The sequence below is a fragment of the Perca fluviatilis genome, chromosome 3 (assembly GCF_010015445.1).
Source record: "Perca fluviatilis chromosome 3, GENO_Pfluv_1.0, whole genome shotgun sequence".
Taxonomy (NCBI): Eukaryota; Metazoa; Chordata; class Actinopteri; order Perciformes; family Percidae; genus Perca; species Perca fluviatilis.
Genome location: NC_053114.1, coordinates 1,519,097 through 1,534,344, shown reverse-complemented (window position 1 = coordinate 1,534,344; position 15,248 = coordinate 1,519,097). Strand labels below are relative to the sequence as shown.

Here is a 15,248-nt window from a genome sequence, read left to right as displayed (position 1 = left end):
ACATGAACATAAAAAAACACAACATTTCACAAAAAGAGAAAACACAACAGCATTTGGTGAGACAGCACAGTGAGGCGGGACTTGCTCAGGGACGGACTGGGGCTAAATAACAGCCCTGGACTTTCTCCCAAATAGACCCATCATCCGGCCATTCGCCCCTAGCTGTGCGCGACAGACACTAGCCAGGATGTCCTGATACTATGCTACAATACTGTAGCCTATCAGACGAGGTATTCACAGCAAGTAACATCTCAAAACCAATGCTGATTGGGGGGGGTTGTGTTTTTTAATGAAGCCTTGGCCTTCAAATAAAAACAAAAAATGTACAATGCTGTTACATCTGCATTGAAAATAAAATACAAATAATAAAATGTCACTGGCTACAGAAACCCCAAATTACACAAACTTGTAATTATAAAACAGTTCAGAGTATTTCTGACTACACTTTCAGAGATAAAGTAGGCTAGTGGCTGTACCTGAACATGGGGATTAGATACATTGTAGGCCTATACCAAAACTACACTGAGAGTGTTAGTTACTATATACTATAACTTATAACTATTCAAATATAAATGTATATAAATGTTGCTTTGTGTTAAAGAATTAGCATTGAATAAACTATGTTAGATTTGGTCAATATCATATTACACTTTTGATTCATATTAAGGCTGTGAAATGATGTTGTCCTATCAATGTTGTCTGTGAAGCTTTCACAAACAACCACCAGGTCTTTGCCAGTTCCACAATAGTAAACGTAAATTTAGGAAAAACTGCACTCTGATGGAAGACAGACAGAAAGTGCAAGCTAGGATTGTTTTTGTTAAACTTTTGGTTACATTTGGTGAATTATTTCGCCCCCTTCCCTATTTGTTAGCACGTTTAGAGTGGTACCAATTCATTTCTAACGTGTTTAATGTTTCAAATTAACCTAACAGAAATTATTAAACACGTTAAGTTTGACAGCACTAAATGGCACAATCATTTTCATAATCATGATGCACACCCATGTTGATAGCTGACTATGCAATTCGCTAAGATCGGAATAAAGGCAGCCTATAATGTTTCCTTCTCCTGGCATTTACCAGTATTGCTGATGTGAAATGAACTCACTTCTAATGATGTAGGCCTATTCTTCTTTAGTTTTATTTTTACACGTAGCATATAAGTGATTGTATTTGCCCCCCCTGCTGATGGCTGTTAATATCGCTTTATCAGACTTTTTTTTTGTGCCGACGGCCGATGGTTGGAAGGCCGTTCTGGACTTTTCCAGAACGCACAGATTGTCTGTCCGGCCCTGGACTTGCTGCAAAACCAGTGGGGAAAAAAACAATAACTTAGAGAAAACCGCAAAAGCAACTTCTACTTCCATTTGTTGTACACTCCAAACTGCAGTATAAAATATAATTATAATACTTTTATATTACCATACTTTGTATCTTGCAACAGCTGCACAGCAATTTCCTATAAATATAAATTTTATTTATCTTATAATCCTGACCTGTGAGAAGAAGCAATGTGCAGCAAGGCATCTAGTCTGTGTGACGGGGCGCATGGCTGCCGTCACGGTAGCGATGCGCTACCTGTTTTAATCTCAAAGACTGAGTGAAGAATGTTGCTTGTACATGTTTGTTTGACTGTCTATGTCCGGTTATTTATACTGGTTTTATATTGTCTGTCATTTATCGAATTCCCTGTATTAATCCCGTAGTTTTGTGCACAAATTTTTAACATCTATTGCTGCGGTGATTTACTATTTGATAGGCTTAGCTAAATGCATTTATCATAGTTTGTTTAAAAGCTATAGATTGTCACAAACATGACTTGTGGTGTATTATATTTTACAGCCAACAAGATACCTTGTGGCTGTGGTTAATGGTAATACCTATTGTATAAATTATATGTTGTATCTATTTAGATTGTTGTATATTTATGTGTGCTGTATGAAGCCATTACGGCCTACTCACCTGAGCCACCCCTGAGTTTTACAGGTTGGTATGTTCCAATTTGAGGGGTGGCGTCAGGCTATATAGGGTGGCCATGTGTTTGCTCAGAAAGGAGAGCTGGAGTATACGTGAAGGTAGTAGGACGTAAGTCTGCTGTAGGATCTCCAAGTTAAACCTGATTTAAGGTCTACTATAGCGAATAGTGGTGTATTTATACTTTTGATTGTTTTGACTTAAGTCAATTTGAATTTTATCTTTTTTTGAAAGTGCTTTTTTGTTACTTTCCTTAATTTTGTTAATTCTTTCTATTGTCATTTTTTCTTATGGACCTTACTTGGGTCATTGATAATAAAGCCCATCATTTTTTTCACATCACCTTTGCCTCACCTTGAGTGTTAATACCTGCTCAAGGCTACTCTCCGCATCTACCTTCAACAGTCTGCCAGAAATCTAAAAGAGGAAGAAGAAGAAGAACCAGAAAAGGAAGTACCTCTGTTTTGTCGCAGACTGACATCCAATCAGCGACGAGGAATCATTTGTCTAATACGTACCTACTTTTTCCATTTTGAGTCTCACCAAATGCTGTTGTGTTTTCTCTTTTGTGTTATGTGAAATGTTTACCTCTGCCAATGATTTGACTTTACTCCTCCTGCCACTCTTCCATGAAAGTGAAAATACAACTAGATGTTCAGGGAGACAAAACTATCATGTACTGTGCAAAGTGCAGAACGTTTGCAAAAAAAGTAGTATTGCATAACCAAAATCGTATTGATCACATCTGAGTCATAACTTTATTACAAGTTGAATACCAGGCCTATTTATTTAGGCAGTTTGAATTTGGCATAATCCAATTTGCAACTCAATTTGGGATTAAGTCTGAGTCTGACTGGTGTTTCTGAGTTTATTTGAAACTGGGAGTACTTTGTTGTCTTCACCGTCAGTTTCTTTATGCACTTATGCCATCTTTTTTGGCAAAGTGTGTTTCTATCTTGATTTATTCTACATTGTTGTAAATGAGTAAACGGTGATTTTGTGATGTACCAGAGCCTGTTGCCAGTGTTCTTAGTAGCTTTCTGCTGTGCTGTTGTGTTGGCAGATTGGAGAGCGAGGGCTGAATCTGTCAGGGGGGCAGAAGCAGAGGATCAGCCTGGCCAGAGCGGTCTACTCCAAGAAGGACATCTTCCTTTTTGACGATCCACTATCTGCTGTCGATGCCCATGTGGGGAAACACATTTTTGAAGAATGCATTAAGAAGGAGCTCCAGGGAAAATCTGTCATACTGATTACACACCAGCTCCAGGTGGGAAAATGGACTTCATTCTTTAGCAGATAATAAATCCTAAATAGCCTATTATTAAGCATGACATTTCTCATTCAAATGTGCACACTTGTTTATACTTATAGTACATTCTGTCTAAGTTTTAACATTAACAGATTTAAAAATCATTTTACATTAGAAGATCTATAGCATCTATAGCATCCTATTGTGGTAAACCCCAAAGTAAAAGTAAATCACACACCAGGAAGTGGTGTCTGTTAGCTACCAGTAGTATTTCCTTCATCATGAATTGTGAGCAGTATTGTAAACCAAATGCCGTGAATGTACAGTATATTTACACGTGCTGTTTAGACTGTGTTGGTGAGCCCTCCGGCCACGGTGCTGGGATGGTTTTGTTGACATGGTTGTCCTCGCTTGTGTTTGCCAGTATCTGGAGTACTGTGATGACATTTTAGTTCTGGAGGATGGCGAGGTGCTGGAGGCTGGGACCGACCCCCCGGTGAAAGACGCGATACGACGCGCTACCGCTCATCAGCAACTACCAGATGGAACAGTCCCAAGTAAAAAAGCTGCAGTACAAAACTCAGATGTACTGTTAGCTCTGCTATTATGTGTCTTTGCATATTGTTTTACCCGTTTCCCCAGTTATTTATTATTTTACTAGCTCACTGTAAGCTACATGTAAGCTGTAAATCAGATATTGAGATGTCAGAGGTTTATAGAAGGCAAGAACTTCATGTCTTCTTAATGGGCTCAAGATAACGGTTCCTCTACTTTAAGGTCAAAGTGACTGAACTTGTCCAGACATAAAAGCAGTCACGTGCACACATAGACATCAAAGGTGGCTTGAGCACATGCACTTTTTCTTCCTCGAGAAAAAGTGCTGTCAAAGAAATATATTTATTGAATAAAACAATCACCACATTGATATGCAAGTTAGTCATTAACTATTTAAAATGTGCTAAGTTGCATACATATGACAAGGCACTGCAGGTGAATAGGATAAACAAAATAAATAAAACATATCCGCACAGAACTTCCCCAGTTAATGAGGTCAAGAGTCTTTTCCCCTGAAATGTTATGTTGAAATACGCAGAATAGCTTGTTGTGTTAATTTAAAAGAAATCTATATATGCAAACAGGCCTAAAACAAACATCTAAATGTGTTTTTTGGAAGTTTTCTTTCCATTACAGTAAAAGAAGACATGGAAGCAAAATAGACCAAAATCCTAAAATTGACCACAACATGAAAAAGTGTCCTGCATTAAACAGTAATTGTAGGCTCCTCATCTAATAATAGCAGTGTGTTTTCATTATTTTTGCAGTGGATTTTGCTGTAAAATTAACAAAATAGCAGCAACAGCCCTTTTTAATTTAGTGTGAATATTTGTTTTGATTTTGAGGTGTTATTTATTACAATAAAGCCAAAATAATTAAAATGATTTATTGCCATGGGCAAAATAAACAAATTAAACTTAGCACTACATGTAAGCTGTAAATCAAATATTGAGATGTCTGAGGTTTATAGTAGGCAAGAACTTCTTAATGGGCTCAAGATAACGGTTCCTCTACTTTAAGGTCAGAGTGACTTATTTTGTCAAGACGTAAAAGCAGTCATGTGCACAAACAGACATCAAAGGTGGCTTGAGCACATATTTTCTGTGGTGCATTTTTTTTCTTCTTTTAAACAAATTAATATATATTTCCTGTTTTCGCACAGCTTTCCTGTCAAAAAAATATATTAATTGAATAAAACAATCTCCACATTGATATGCAAATTAGTCATTAACTTTTTAAAATGTGCTAATTACACACATACATATGACAAGGCACTGCAGGTGAATAGGATAAACAAAATAACTAAAACATATCAGCACAGAACATCCCCAGTTAATGACTTACATCAAGAGTCTTTTCCCCTGAAATGTTATGTTGAAATACGCAGAATAGCTTGTTGGGTTAATTGAAGCGGAGGGGAGTTGGCCTAAAACTTTTTCCATTAGAGTAAAAGAAGACATGGAAGCAAAAAATACCAAAATCGTAACAGTGTGTTTTCATTATTTTTGCAGTGTTTTTTGCTGTAAAATTAACAAAATAGCAGCAACAGCCCTTTTTAGTTTAGTGTGAATATTTGTTTTGATTTTGATATGTTATTTATTCCGCCAAAAGAATTAAAATGATTTATTGCTATGTGCAAAATAAATACATTATTAGTGAAGCTATGTCTCTCTCCTTGGTGAAGTCAGTTGTTCTAAATATACTTGAAACTAGTAGCATAGAACAGTTTCCTTTGCTGTAGCCTGCTCTTGTGATACACCTAGTGACTCTGTGTGAACTGATAATTTTGTAGAACTCTGCGTGAGTATACATATTTAACTTGTTTAATTTATTAATTATTTGCCCTTTTTCACATGAGCCCCTGTCCCCCAAATGTCTGTGATGTCCCTGCTTACTATGACTGTGTTTTTGCTTGGTGTTTACAGACTCAGAATGAGGAGGAGGAGGAGGAAGTGTCACCCAAACACTCTGCCCAGCTGAAGGATGTTGGGCTAAGAGAAAGCACAGACGGCGGGTTAGTGAACCCAGGTATGGAAACCAGAAAAAGATGTTTGTTAGTGTAATGATCTAAAATAGATTATATGGGCTAATTTCTAATGCCGCAATTCATCAGAAGAAATCTTAAAGCTATAGTGCAGAGTTTCTGTTGCCCAATGAGGATTTTGAAATGACAAAACTGTCGACAATAGCACATCATTTAGGTTGAGTAAATGAAATAGCAATAATTCCTACTCCTAATACGTTACAAAACTGTAACTGTAAAAAATCTGTTCAATAGCAGGAAGGCGACATCTCAGTGTCTGACCTCGGTCCCTTTTCTTTTTTTAGCACTCCAACTAGGAAAAGCCCCACCAATGGTTATCCGTGTTTGTCTTCACCGTTGGTCACTTTCTTTTTTGGATTTTAGTCCATCTGCTGAACGTGTATAGCCTGGGGAAACCCTGACAAACTTCCGGTAAATTTGAGATTTCCTCTGCAAGTCTGTCTGGCCAAGAGCCCATTCAAACCCATTTCCAAATCGAGGCACCAATCACAACCGTTGAGGCGGGCCTTACACAATGACGATAGCGAGCGACATTAAAGCACGTTGCTCTGATTGGTTTTAGGTCTATCCAATTGCGGCCAGAGGCAATTGAGCCGGCGTCTAGTGGACGCCTTTGAAATGGGCTGTGAATGAACCTTCCCCAGACCCACTCTCAGTTACAACTGAGAAGGGTCTGGTGTCAACCAGGCTAGAACGTGTAGGTATTTTCTAAGCAATACAATCACTGACAGAAACATTTCGTGGGCGCTTCTTTGGGTTTTCAGCCTTGCCTTCACCTGTTGCAGCCGTCCTCTTCATCTCCAAAGTTGAATACGGCTGTTATCCTTTTTATCGCTTTTGTGCCCGAAAGTCACTGGACTACACCATTTTGTAAACATAGCCATACTGAGAAATACAGAGAGAGTTTTGTGGAGCTGATGGGCTTAACTAGCTTTGTATCAACTCATTTGTCAATACCTTAATGTAACGGAGATTCATTAATATAAAATAGTCACGCACTATAGCATAGAAAACAAGGCTGGATTTCAATATAGAGTTTAGTATTAAGACACACATTCAATCGTAATGGATGCCTAAAAGCAGTGTACAGAGCAGAACCAGTCAGAACACAGTGTTGGAATATTGTAGGATAGATCCAACATGTTGCTTTACTTTTGGCACAATTCTCTGTGGAGCAAAATTTCATTTGAAAAGTATAAGCTTGTAAATAGCCAATATATAACCAGGAGGAGGTAAAAGGTAGTGCCAGCAGTCCATCGAGGTAACAAAGGGTCTATGGATGACGTAAGAAAGGACAATGAACTTTGTAAAAGCTTTGTGAAACAACAGCCGATAAGGCAACAGTCCTATACTCAATATACAGTTGTTATTGCATTATTATTACAGTCTACACAGTATGGAGATGACAGAACTTTCTTCTGTAATTTTATTTACATTTCCTCACACATCTGTGCTTCCTTTCAGCATTTGACATGTCAGACGAACAGGATGATGGGACAACAGCTGTCCAGAAATGTGAGTCTACAAAGTCCACTCATTAAATCATAATTCTGTGGTTGGTGCATGGTTAGTCTACCCTGGAAATCCGAGTTCTCGCGAGAGCACAATTTGAATTTGCTCAGCGAGTCACTCTGGCATTCAGTAATGATGCTCATTAACTATGCCCTTGTAGCCAAGCTGCACCAATCACATTGGTATATCTGATATAGACGGGCCAGAGGACAGATGACGACAGTTTAATCTACCAGTTAGCTCCGCTGGTAGCTAAGCGTACGGGGCTCTGGATACGTCACCCTGTGTATTGTAGTGATTGGTCGTAGTGTTATCCAGTTGCGTGCAGTGAGATTTTCAAATGCATGCTTGGTGCCGCCCCTCGAGTTGGGCCATTTTCATTACTCAATGCCAGACCCTTAATCTTTCGGATTTGGGTCTGGATTTCCAGGTTAGTGTCAGCCAGTTCAGATGTAATATATCAATATAATCAACAAATCTTATTTTATCCAGTCTCTGCACTGGTGTGAGACTTATGGCTCTTACCCACTGCTAGTACCAGCTCAGCTCAGCTCAGCTCCACTCGGCCGCGGTGCCCCGTCCTCCATTTTCCATTGCAGATTTAGTACCGCCTCATGCGTGAGGCAAGCGTGGCTGGTTGTCATAGCGATGCCGCAGGAAACTGTCGTTACCTAACGCGACACACACACAGAACATGGAAGGTGTGTTGATTTTGATTCTCGGCATGTGACTATTTGCCAGAAGACACATTTTGTTTCAAAAGAAGCTGGAGGCAGCAAAAAAAAAAAACACCACTGGCTAAACTATTTAAAAATGGCGGGTTTGTTCACACCCTGTCTGTCGCTAGCAATGATGACACAGTGATCACACAGCTTCGGAAAACCCCTCCCCCCACACCTTTTCTCTCTCAAGATCTCTATTTTCAAATTTTTACACAACTATTAGTCACATCTAGTGCCACACTATGAATGCCTTCAAGGAGAGACTATGTGTGGCGCTATTCCCATATTTCAACAATTATCATGTCATGGCCCTTTCTACGATGGTTTTTGTGTGGCTGTTCGGAAGAGCTATAAACACTTTTGCCTTCCGACATGTCATACATACTATTTCTTTTTTAAGCATATGAATTTAGAGAATTATTGAGTGCAGCGGATTTAAAATCCATGGGTTGTTTTATCATCCTAGAGTGTGTATAAATATAATGTAATTATGATACCTATGTAGTGTGTGTGAATTCTAGACATATTGCATTTACACTATTGTGAATGTAGCAAATGTCTGAGTGCTTAGACCTTCAGTGAAGCTAGTGTACAGTTACACCTTTTTTCTTTTTAAATATTCCTTATATCCAATCAGTCAGGACACAAGCTGATGCAAAATAAAGTCACTTTGATCATGCTATGATTCTACAAAATCTTTTCCTTCCTCTTAAGCTGCTGTCAGTGATCAGCTGGTCAGTCAGGAGTCTACCACAGAAGGTTCCATCTCCTGGAGAGTCTACCATCAATACTGCAAAGCAGCTGGAGGTCTGATACAGCACACACACACACACACACACACACACACACACACACACACACACACACACACACACACATTGGCATGATTCTGTGCAATACACAATTCACACATGGACAACCCAGTTGATGATGTTGGATGTGCTGCTGCAGGCTACATCGTCTGCTTCCTCGCCATCCTGAACATCTTCCTGATGATTGGCTCCACAGCCTTCAGCAACTGGTGGCTCAGCTTCTGGCTGGGGCAGGGTGATGGGGTGAGAACCTTCTCTCTCTCTCTCTCTCTCTCTCTTTTTTTTTTTTTTTTTTTTTTTTTTTTTTTTTTTTTTTTTTTTTTTTTCTCCTCTCTCACAGTTGAAATGTGAATGTTTTCTCAGTGAGTGTGGGACTTTCCACAGCTGAAAACAATACAGATTCCTATATGCTCCAACAAGCAGTAGTAGTAAATACTTCTCTTCACACATTCTGTGTTACCCAATCTTTTCCACAATGGTTGGTCAGGTGTGCAAAGACGTTGGTTTCTTTTTCCTCACACAACTTTACTGTCTATGTTTACGGCTGAGCCACACCGGTTTGTAGCCTGGCCCTCCTACGTATGTTCAATTTTCATTCATTCAGTCTGGGTTTGTGTTATATTCCTGGGTTTTCTACGGCCAAGTCTTTGGCGGTCCAATCAGCAAACAGAGGGAATGGCTGAGAATGATGTGGGTCGTGGATCATGTGCTAGTTTGAGTTGTAGTTCCGAGTTGAGTTGAGTTGTTGATTTTCCAGCTCGCTCCGTTAGTGGTGAAGGAGTTGGCTAAGGCAAACGCTAGTGATGCTAAGCAACCAAACGTTAGCAATTGGTTATGGCAGATCCAGAGTGGCTCTGGGCAGATCCAATAGTTTTAAACTTCAACAGAGTACCCGCCTTCAGAGAAGTTAACACTTGTCAATGGAGAGTGGCCAGACTCTCTGTACACATGAAATGTACCAGAGTCTCGTAGGACCAGGCTAACCAGTTTGTTTATCAGTGTTTTAAGCCACCAAAGTCTCCTTCCAGGCAGCGCTGCTGGATTAGGCAATGGTTATGGTTATGGTTATGGTTATGGTTATGGTTATGGTTATGGTTGGGTTAGGGTTAGGTTAAGGGTTTTAATTGTGTGGCACTTGCCTATTGATCTGAAAGAAAAAAAAGCTAGATGGAGGTATGAGGGGGTCAGAAAGGGTTTCTACTGAGCAGTGGGCAGATGGATTGGTAGTGTAGAGGCAACTCTGTTTTTCCGAACCCGTGGGACTGTGGTACAAATCCCAGGCAAGGCACATGCACTGGACCGCAGGACAGAGAAAAAACAACAGGTCTATGGCTGGGCTGAGGTCCGGGTGTCCATTTTGGGAGGGGATGGAAAGGGCGCCAGAGTGTTTGAGGTTTAACTGGAATGGGACTGAACAGAAAGGGGAAAGGTAAGTATAGAGAAGAGACGTAGGGAAAGTAACAACATGAATAAGTAAAATTAGACAAAAAAGTAGCTGAAGGTCTAAGAGAAAGGCTGAAAATAAGTGCTAGAATCCTGCATAGTAATACAATATAAGAGAAGAGCGAAAAGTATCAAAATTAAAGCATGCCATCATCCAAAAGGGATAAAACCTATAAGTGCTGGGTAGAAAGTGCCAGTAAAAAAAGGAAGAGAAAAGGCAGGGGGATGGGGGGATTATAATTTAAGAAGATGTGGGATAGGAGAAGAGTAGACAGGGAAGTGGAAGTGCTCGTGCCCCATCCTTGGGAGAGTGGAGTTTGACTCCAGGTTAGGGAGGACCCCATGGTTGACAAAAAGAAAAAAAAGGGGGAGGGGGGACTGAGATTTGATGATTTTACATATGGGGATGCGGGAGTGGATTGAGGAAGTTAGATATCGTTTAAACCTTTGGGTACGGTAGTCTTCAGGAGGTTGATCCAGACTTTTTCTGCCCCTTCCTCTGCCCAACGGTCCAACGGTCATTAGACTCCAGACCAGAAATGATGAGGTGATTAGTAGAGTGCTGTTGGAAGTGTAGAACTAGTGGTGTGGTGAATGTTGTAAAGATGTTGTTTGAGGCGTGTGAGTATGGTGTGTTTGGTTTCTCCTATGTAATGTTTGTTACAGGTAGTACATGTAATAATGTAACTAGTATTGCTAGTGTGAAGGGAGTAGGATTGAAGAACGGGGTGGGCCGTCTGGCTATGTGGGTTAACGATGAATTTTCTCTTTTTGTAAAGAGTGTTGTGTTGGGTGTTGGTGGCAGGTCTACGGTCTGTAAATTGGGAGCGCACAAGTAGGTCTCGGAGAGATAGTTTGGCAGAGATAGTTTTGTGGTTATGGAAGGCGTGTTTTTTTTTTTTTTTGCTTTTTTTTTTTTTTTTTTTTTTTTTTTTTTTTTTTGTGGGGCCCGGGGGGGAGATAGGTGGATACAAACGGGATGATCTTCTGGATGATTGAAGGTTTGGGAACTGGAAAATTGGGTAGTGTTGTGTGTGAGGGCTGAGAAAGGGAAAGATAGGGTTGGGGGTTGGGGTGCAGACCCTGTTTAAGGGTGGGAGAGGGGGGAGGGTTAAGGTTAGGGTTAGGGTGATGATGGGGATGAGGGTAGGGTATGGGATGCAGACCCTGGTTAGCGTGAGGGGGAGAGACAGTTAGGGTAAGGGTAGGGGATGGGATGCAGACCCTGGTTAGGGTGAGGGGAGAGACAGTTAGGGTTAGGAAAGGGGTTGGGTAAAGGGTAGGGGATGGGATGCAGACCCTGGTTAGGTGTGGGAGTGAGGCAGGTGGGAGAGTAGGAGGCAGGAGCCCGTCCAAGTTCGGGACCTGGACTGGTGTGGGTGAATCGGTGGAGCGAATGGGAGCAAGGGCGGCCATGGTACTGTTAATAGATTGGTGATGGCTGTCTGGAAGTCTAGAGGGTGAGAAGAAATGCGGTGAAATCGGATAATCTGTGACTGTATGATACCTTTGAAAGTGTATTTTGGGTGGTAACTATTTTTGTGGAGGAGTGCATGTGTATCAGTTGGTTTAAAGTAAACCTTGGTAAAAAGGCAGTCATGTGTTGGATTGGTTGGCTGGAAGAAAACTGTGGTGTCTAGAAAATTGACCTGTGCTGGATCTATTGTGTGCTTAACCTTAATGGAGGGATGATGGTTGTTGAGGATATTGAGGAAATCGGGGAAGAGGGAGATCATGCGTCCAAATACCAAATATGTCGTCTAAGACGCGAAGGTAGAGAAGGGGTTGATGTGGACACTTGGCCAGTGCCTCTCGCTCCCACTCAATTATGTAGATGTTAGCGTATGATGGTGCAAAACGTTGACCCATGGCTGTCCCATGAATCTGGAGGTAATGTTTGTTATTGAAAAGAAAGTCGTTATTACTGAGGCAAAGATTCAAGAGTTGTAGGATGTCTTTGTCTGGTCTTTCAGGGTTGGGATATTTGTTGAAAACTGATTTGACTGCCTGTAGCCCTGTTGTGGTGTTTATGTTTGTATAAAGGCTGTCTATATCAATTGTGAAGAGATGTAAGTGCTGGGGGGATAACCATGGGTCAGATGATGTCCAGAAAATGGTATGTGTCCTTAATGTAGCTTGGGTGTTGGATAGAGAGGGGCCCAAGGAAATGTTCAATGTATGTGTAAATATTGTAGGATGTGCTGTTGTAATCGGAGGCTATGTGTCTGCCAGGAGGAACTTCACAGGGAATGGTCCAGGTGTGGGGTTCTTTATGAATTTTTGGCAGAAGGTAGAAGTATCTAGGGCGTGGGTGTTTGGGTCCAAAAAGATGATCTCTCTTTTTGGCAGTGAGAATTTTCTATGGTAGAGTGATTGGATAATGTCCCTAAGTTTTGCGTGGGTTTGTAGTTGAATGCCTGATGGATCCTTTGTCGACTGGTTTAATAATGATGTTTGGATTCTGACGGAGTTGTGACAGGGCCCTACGCTCATCACCAGACAGGTTGTCTGAGGCCTCTGGCGGAGGTCGATATGAGCGGAGGGTCTGTTTGTTGTTTTGAATGAGTTTTTTAACTGTATTGTCAAGTTGGTGATGGAGTGGTTCCCAATTAGATGGTTGAGTGAATGGATGAGACGGGCGTGACTGGGCATGGGAGTGAAAGTGACTAATGAGTTTGATGCGTCTATGGTATTTATGGAGATCCCTGTGAAGTTCCTCCCAATCAAAGCTGGATGGTTGTGGAATAAAAGAAAGTCCCCTCTCCAGAAGTGAAAGCTGTATGGATGATGAGGTGAAGAGTTTGGACAGGTTTAAAACATTGGAAGAGTTAGTCTAGTCCAAGTCCAGATGAGTAGTGGTGTCAGGTGGAGGATCAGGTTGGTGTTGTGTGTGATGGTGTTGGCTGGGTTGGATTTAAAGGAATCTATAAATGTAACTGTTTAGGTACACTCAGTTTATTTAATTGCCAGCTCACACAGCTAAAGTCAACGACCCCCATGATGATGACCACCTACAAAGAAATTATCTTTATTAAAACTGTTGACGTTAACTTAAGAATTAAGAAATAATGGTGGTCAGTCAGATCAAGAGAATATACATGGTTGAATGGACTTGGGCTCCTGTGTGATGAAAGGTTATACACCATCCAAATGATTCCTGCAGAGGGAGACAGGAAGTCATTTTACATCCCTAAGCACAGACATGGCCATCTCCTCCCCTGAACATTGGCCATTACTGTCCTCTGCCTGCCAGTCCTCTGCAACACAGCCAGTCAATGAAATTCCCAAATAACACAGCTGGCAGGCCACTTAATAGTGTAATCTGACCTTAACAGTGTGAGATGTTTATTCATAGCAAATATCTGAAGAGAACCTCTTTTTGTTCTCTTTTGCAATAAACTGGCATGGATCCAAATCAGACATTTGAGTTTCTAATGTGTTTATATTACCCGGTACTTACTCTCATAGTAACCTCACATAAATGGACATTGCAACAAATAGATTGTTTCTTTAAACAGCCATTATACATTAACTTACGTATACTGTGATCCACAACAGTGTATTGACTAGTCACACATGAGCAGATGTATTTTATGATGAAGTATGTGTTATTTCCACATATCTGCACACTATTCACAATAGGATAAGAAATGATTTGTGTAGATATAAAATGTAATGTGTTGATAAATGATCTCTTTGGTCCTCATCTCGTTTAACATCATATATCCCTCACACCTTTAGAGTTCAAACTGGTCTCACAGCACATATTCCCACACCACATCTCAATATTCTTGGACAATTATGTACAATAATTTCTGCAATAGTTATCAGCTACATGAACAAAAGTGTTATTTATTCACTGCTGCTACTTGTATTCATACTGTACATTGCATAGAATTTGTGCGATCCATTGAAACTATCTTTTTAACCTAATCTGACTTTTAACCTAATCTCACTTACATCTGCTTCTACTTTTCATTTATGACTGTAAATATTGTAGATATGTTACTTATTTACTGTATATACTTATTGACTTGCTCTTTTCTTACTCTTATTTTACCTTGAATGTGACTGTGAGCAACTGTAACTAAATCATTTCCCTGAGGGGATCAATGAAGTATTTTGATTGTGATTCTGATATGGTCTCTGTGTTTTCCCAGTCATCCAATGGGACAACTTCAAACCAGGGCGACATCTCAGAAAACCCAGACCTGCACTTCTACCAACTTATTTATGGCGTGATGGTGGTTATCATGGTGACACTTGCCGTCATGAAATGCTTCTTCTTCACTTGGGTCACCATGAAAGCATCCTGTAAACTCCACGACACAATGTTCACGAAGGTACTGTTGAATGGCTGACCCCCAGCCATCTATATGCCATCAAACATAGACAACCATGTTTACTCATTGTGAGTAAATTAAATATGATCATATCAAAAATCTGTTTAAAAAAAGTCTAACCATATTACAATTTGGTTGGGGTATAAAAAGGATTACTTCTTTCAGACCTGGTAGAAGCTCTACAGTTTTCTTTTTTCAGATTTTCTCCAGTCCCATGAGTTTCTTTGACACGACGCCAACAGGCCGCATTCTCAACCGCTTCTCCAAAGATCAAGAGGAGGTGGACATCGCACTTCCCCAAAACATGGACCCTTTCTTTCAGTTTAGCCTGCTGGTCACCTTCACCATTATCATCATCTCGGCTGTCTTCCCCGCTTTGCTGGTAGCTGTGGTTGTTATGGGAGCTTTGTTCACCCTCATCCTCTTGTGAGTTGATACTAGTTAAATCTTATCATTTGCAATTATTTAGATTTTTATTGAAATTGTTGCACATCTTAAAGCAGGCGCTGCCCACATACAGTGCCTTGCGAAAGTATTCGGCCCCCTTGAACTTTTCGACCTTTTGCCACATTTCAGGCCTCAAACATAAAGA

At 40.5% G+C, this 15,248-nt stretch overlaps 1 protein-coding gene across 1 annotated transcript in view; it reads left to right on the top strand.

Moving 5' to 3' along the window:
• LOC120556048 (multidrug resistance-associated protein 9-like) overlaps nt 1–15,248 on the top strand; it is a 44,154-nt gene that overhangs the window by 21,302 nt on the left and 7,604 nt on the right. The window contains 9 exon segments of the mRNA XM_039795403.1: nt 3,040–3,243; nt 3,650–3,723; nt 3,725–3,782; nt 5,706–5,808; nt 7,289–7,339; nt 8,773–8,865; nt 9,010–9,113; nt 14,474–14,656; nt 14,856–15,082. Of these exon segments, the coding sequence (XP_039651337.1) occupies nt 3,040–3,243; nt 3,650–3,723; nt 3,725–3,782; nt 5,706–5,808; nt 7,289–7,339; nt 8,773–8,865; nt 9,010–9,113; nt 14,474–14,656; nt 14,856–15,082 (1,097 nt within the window).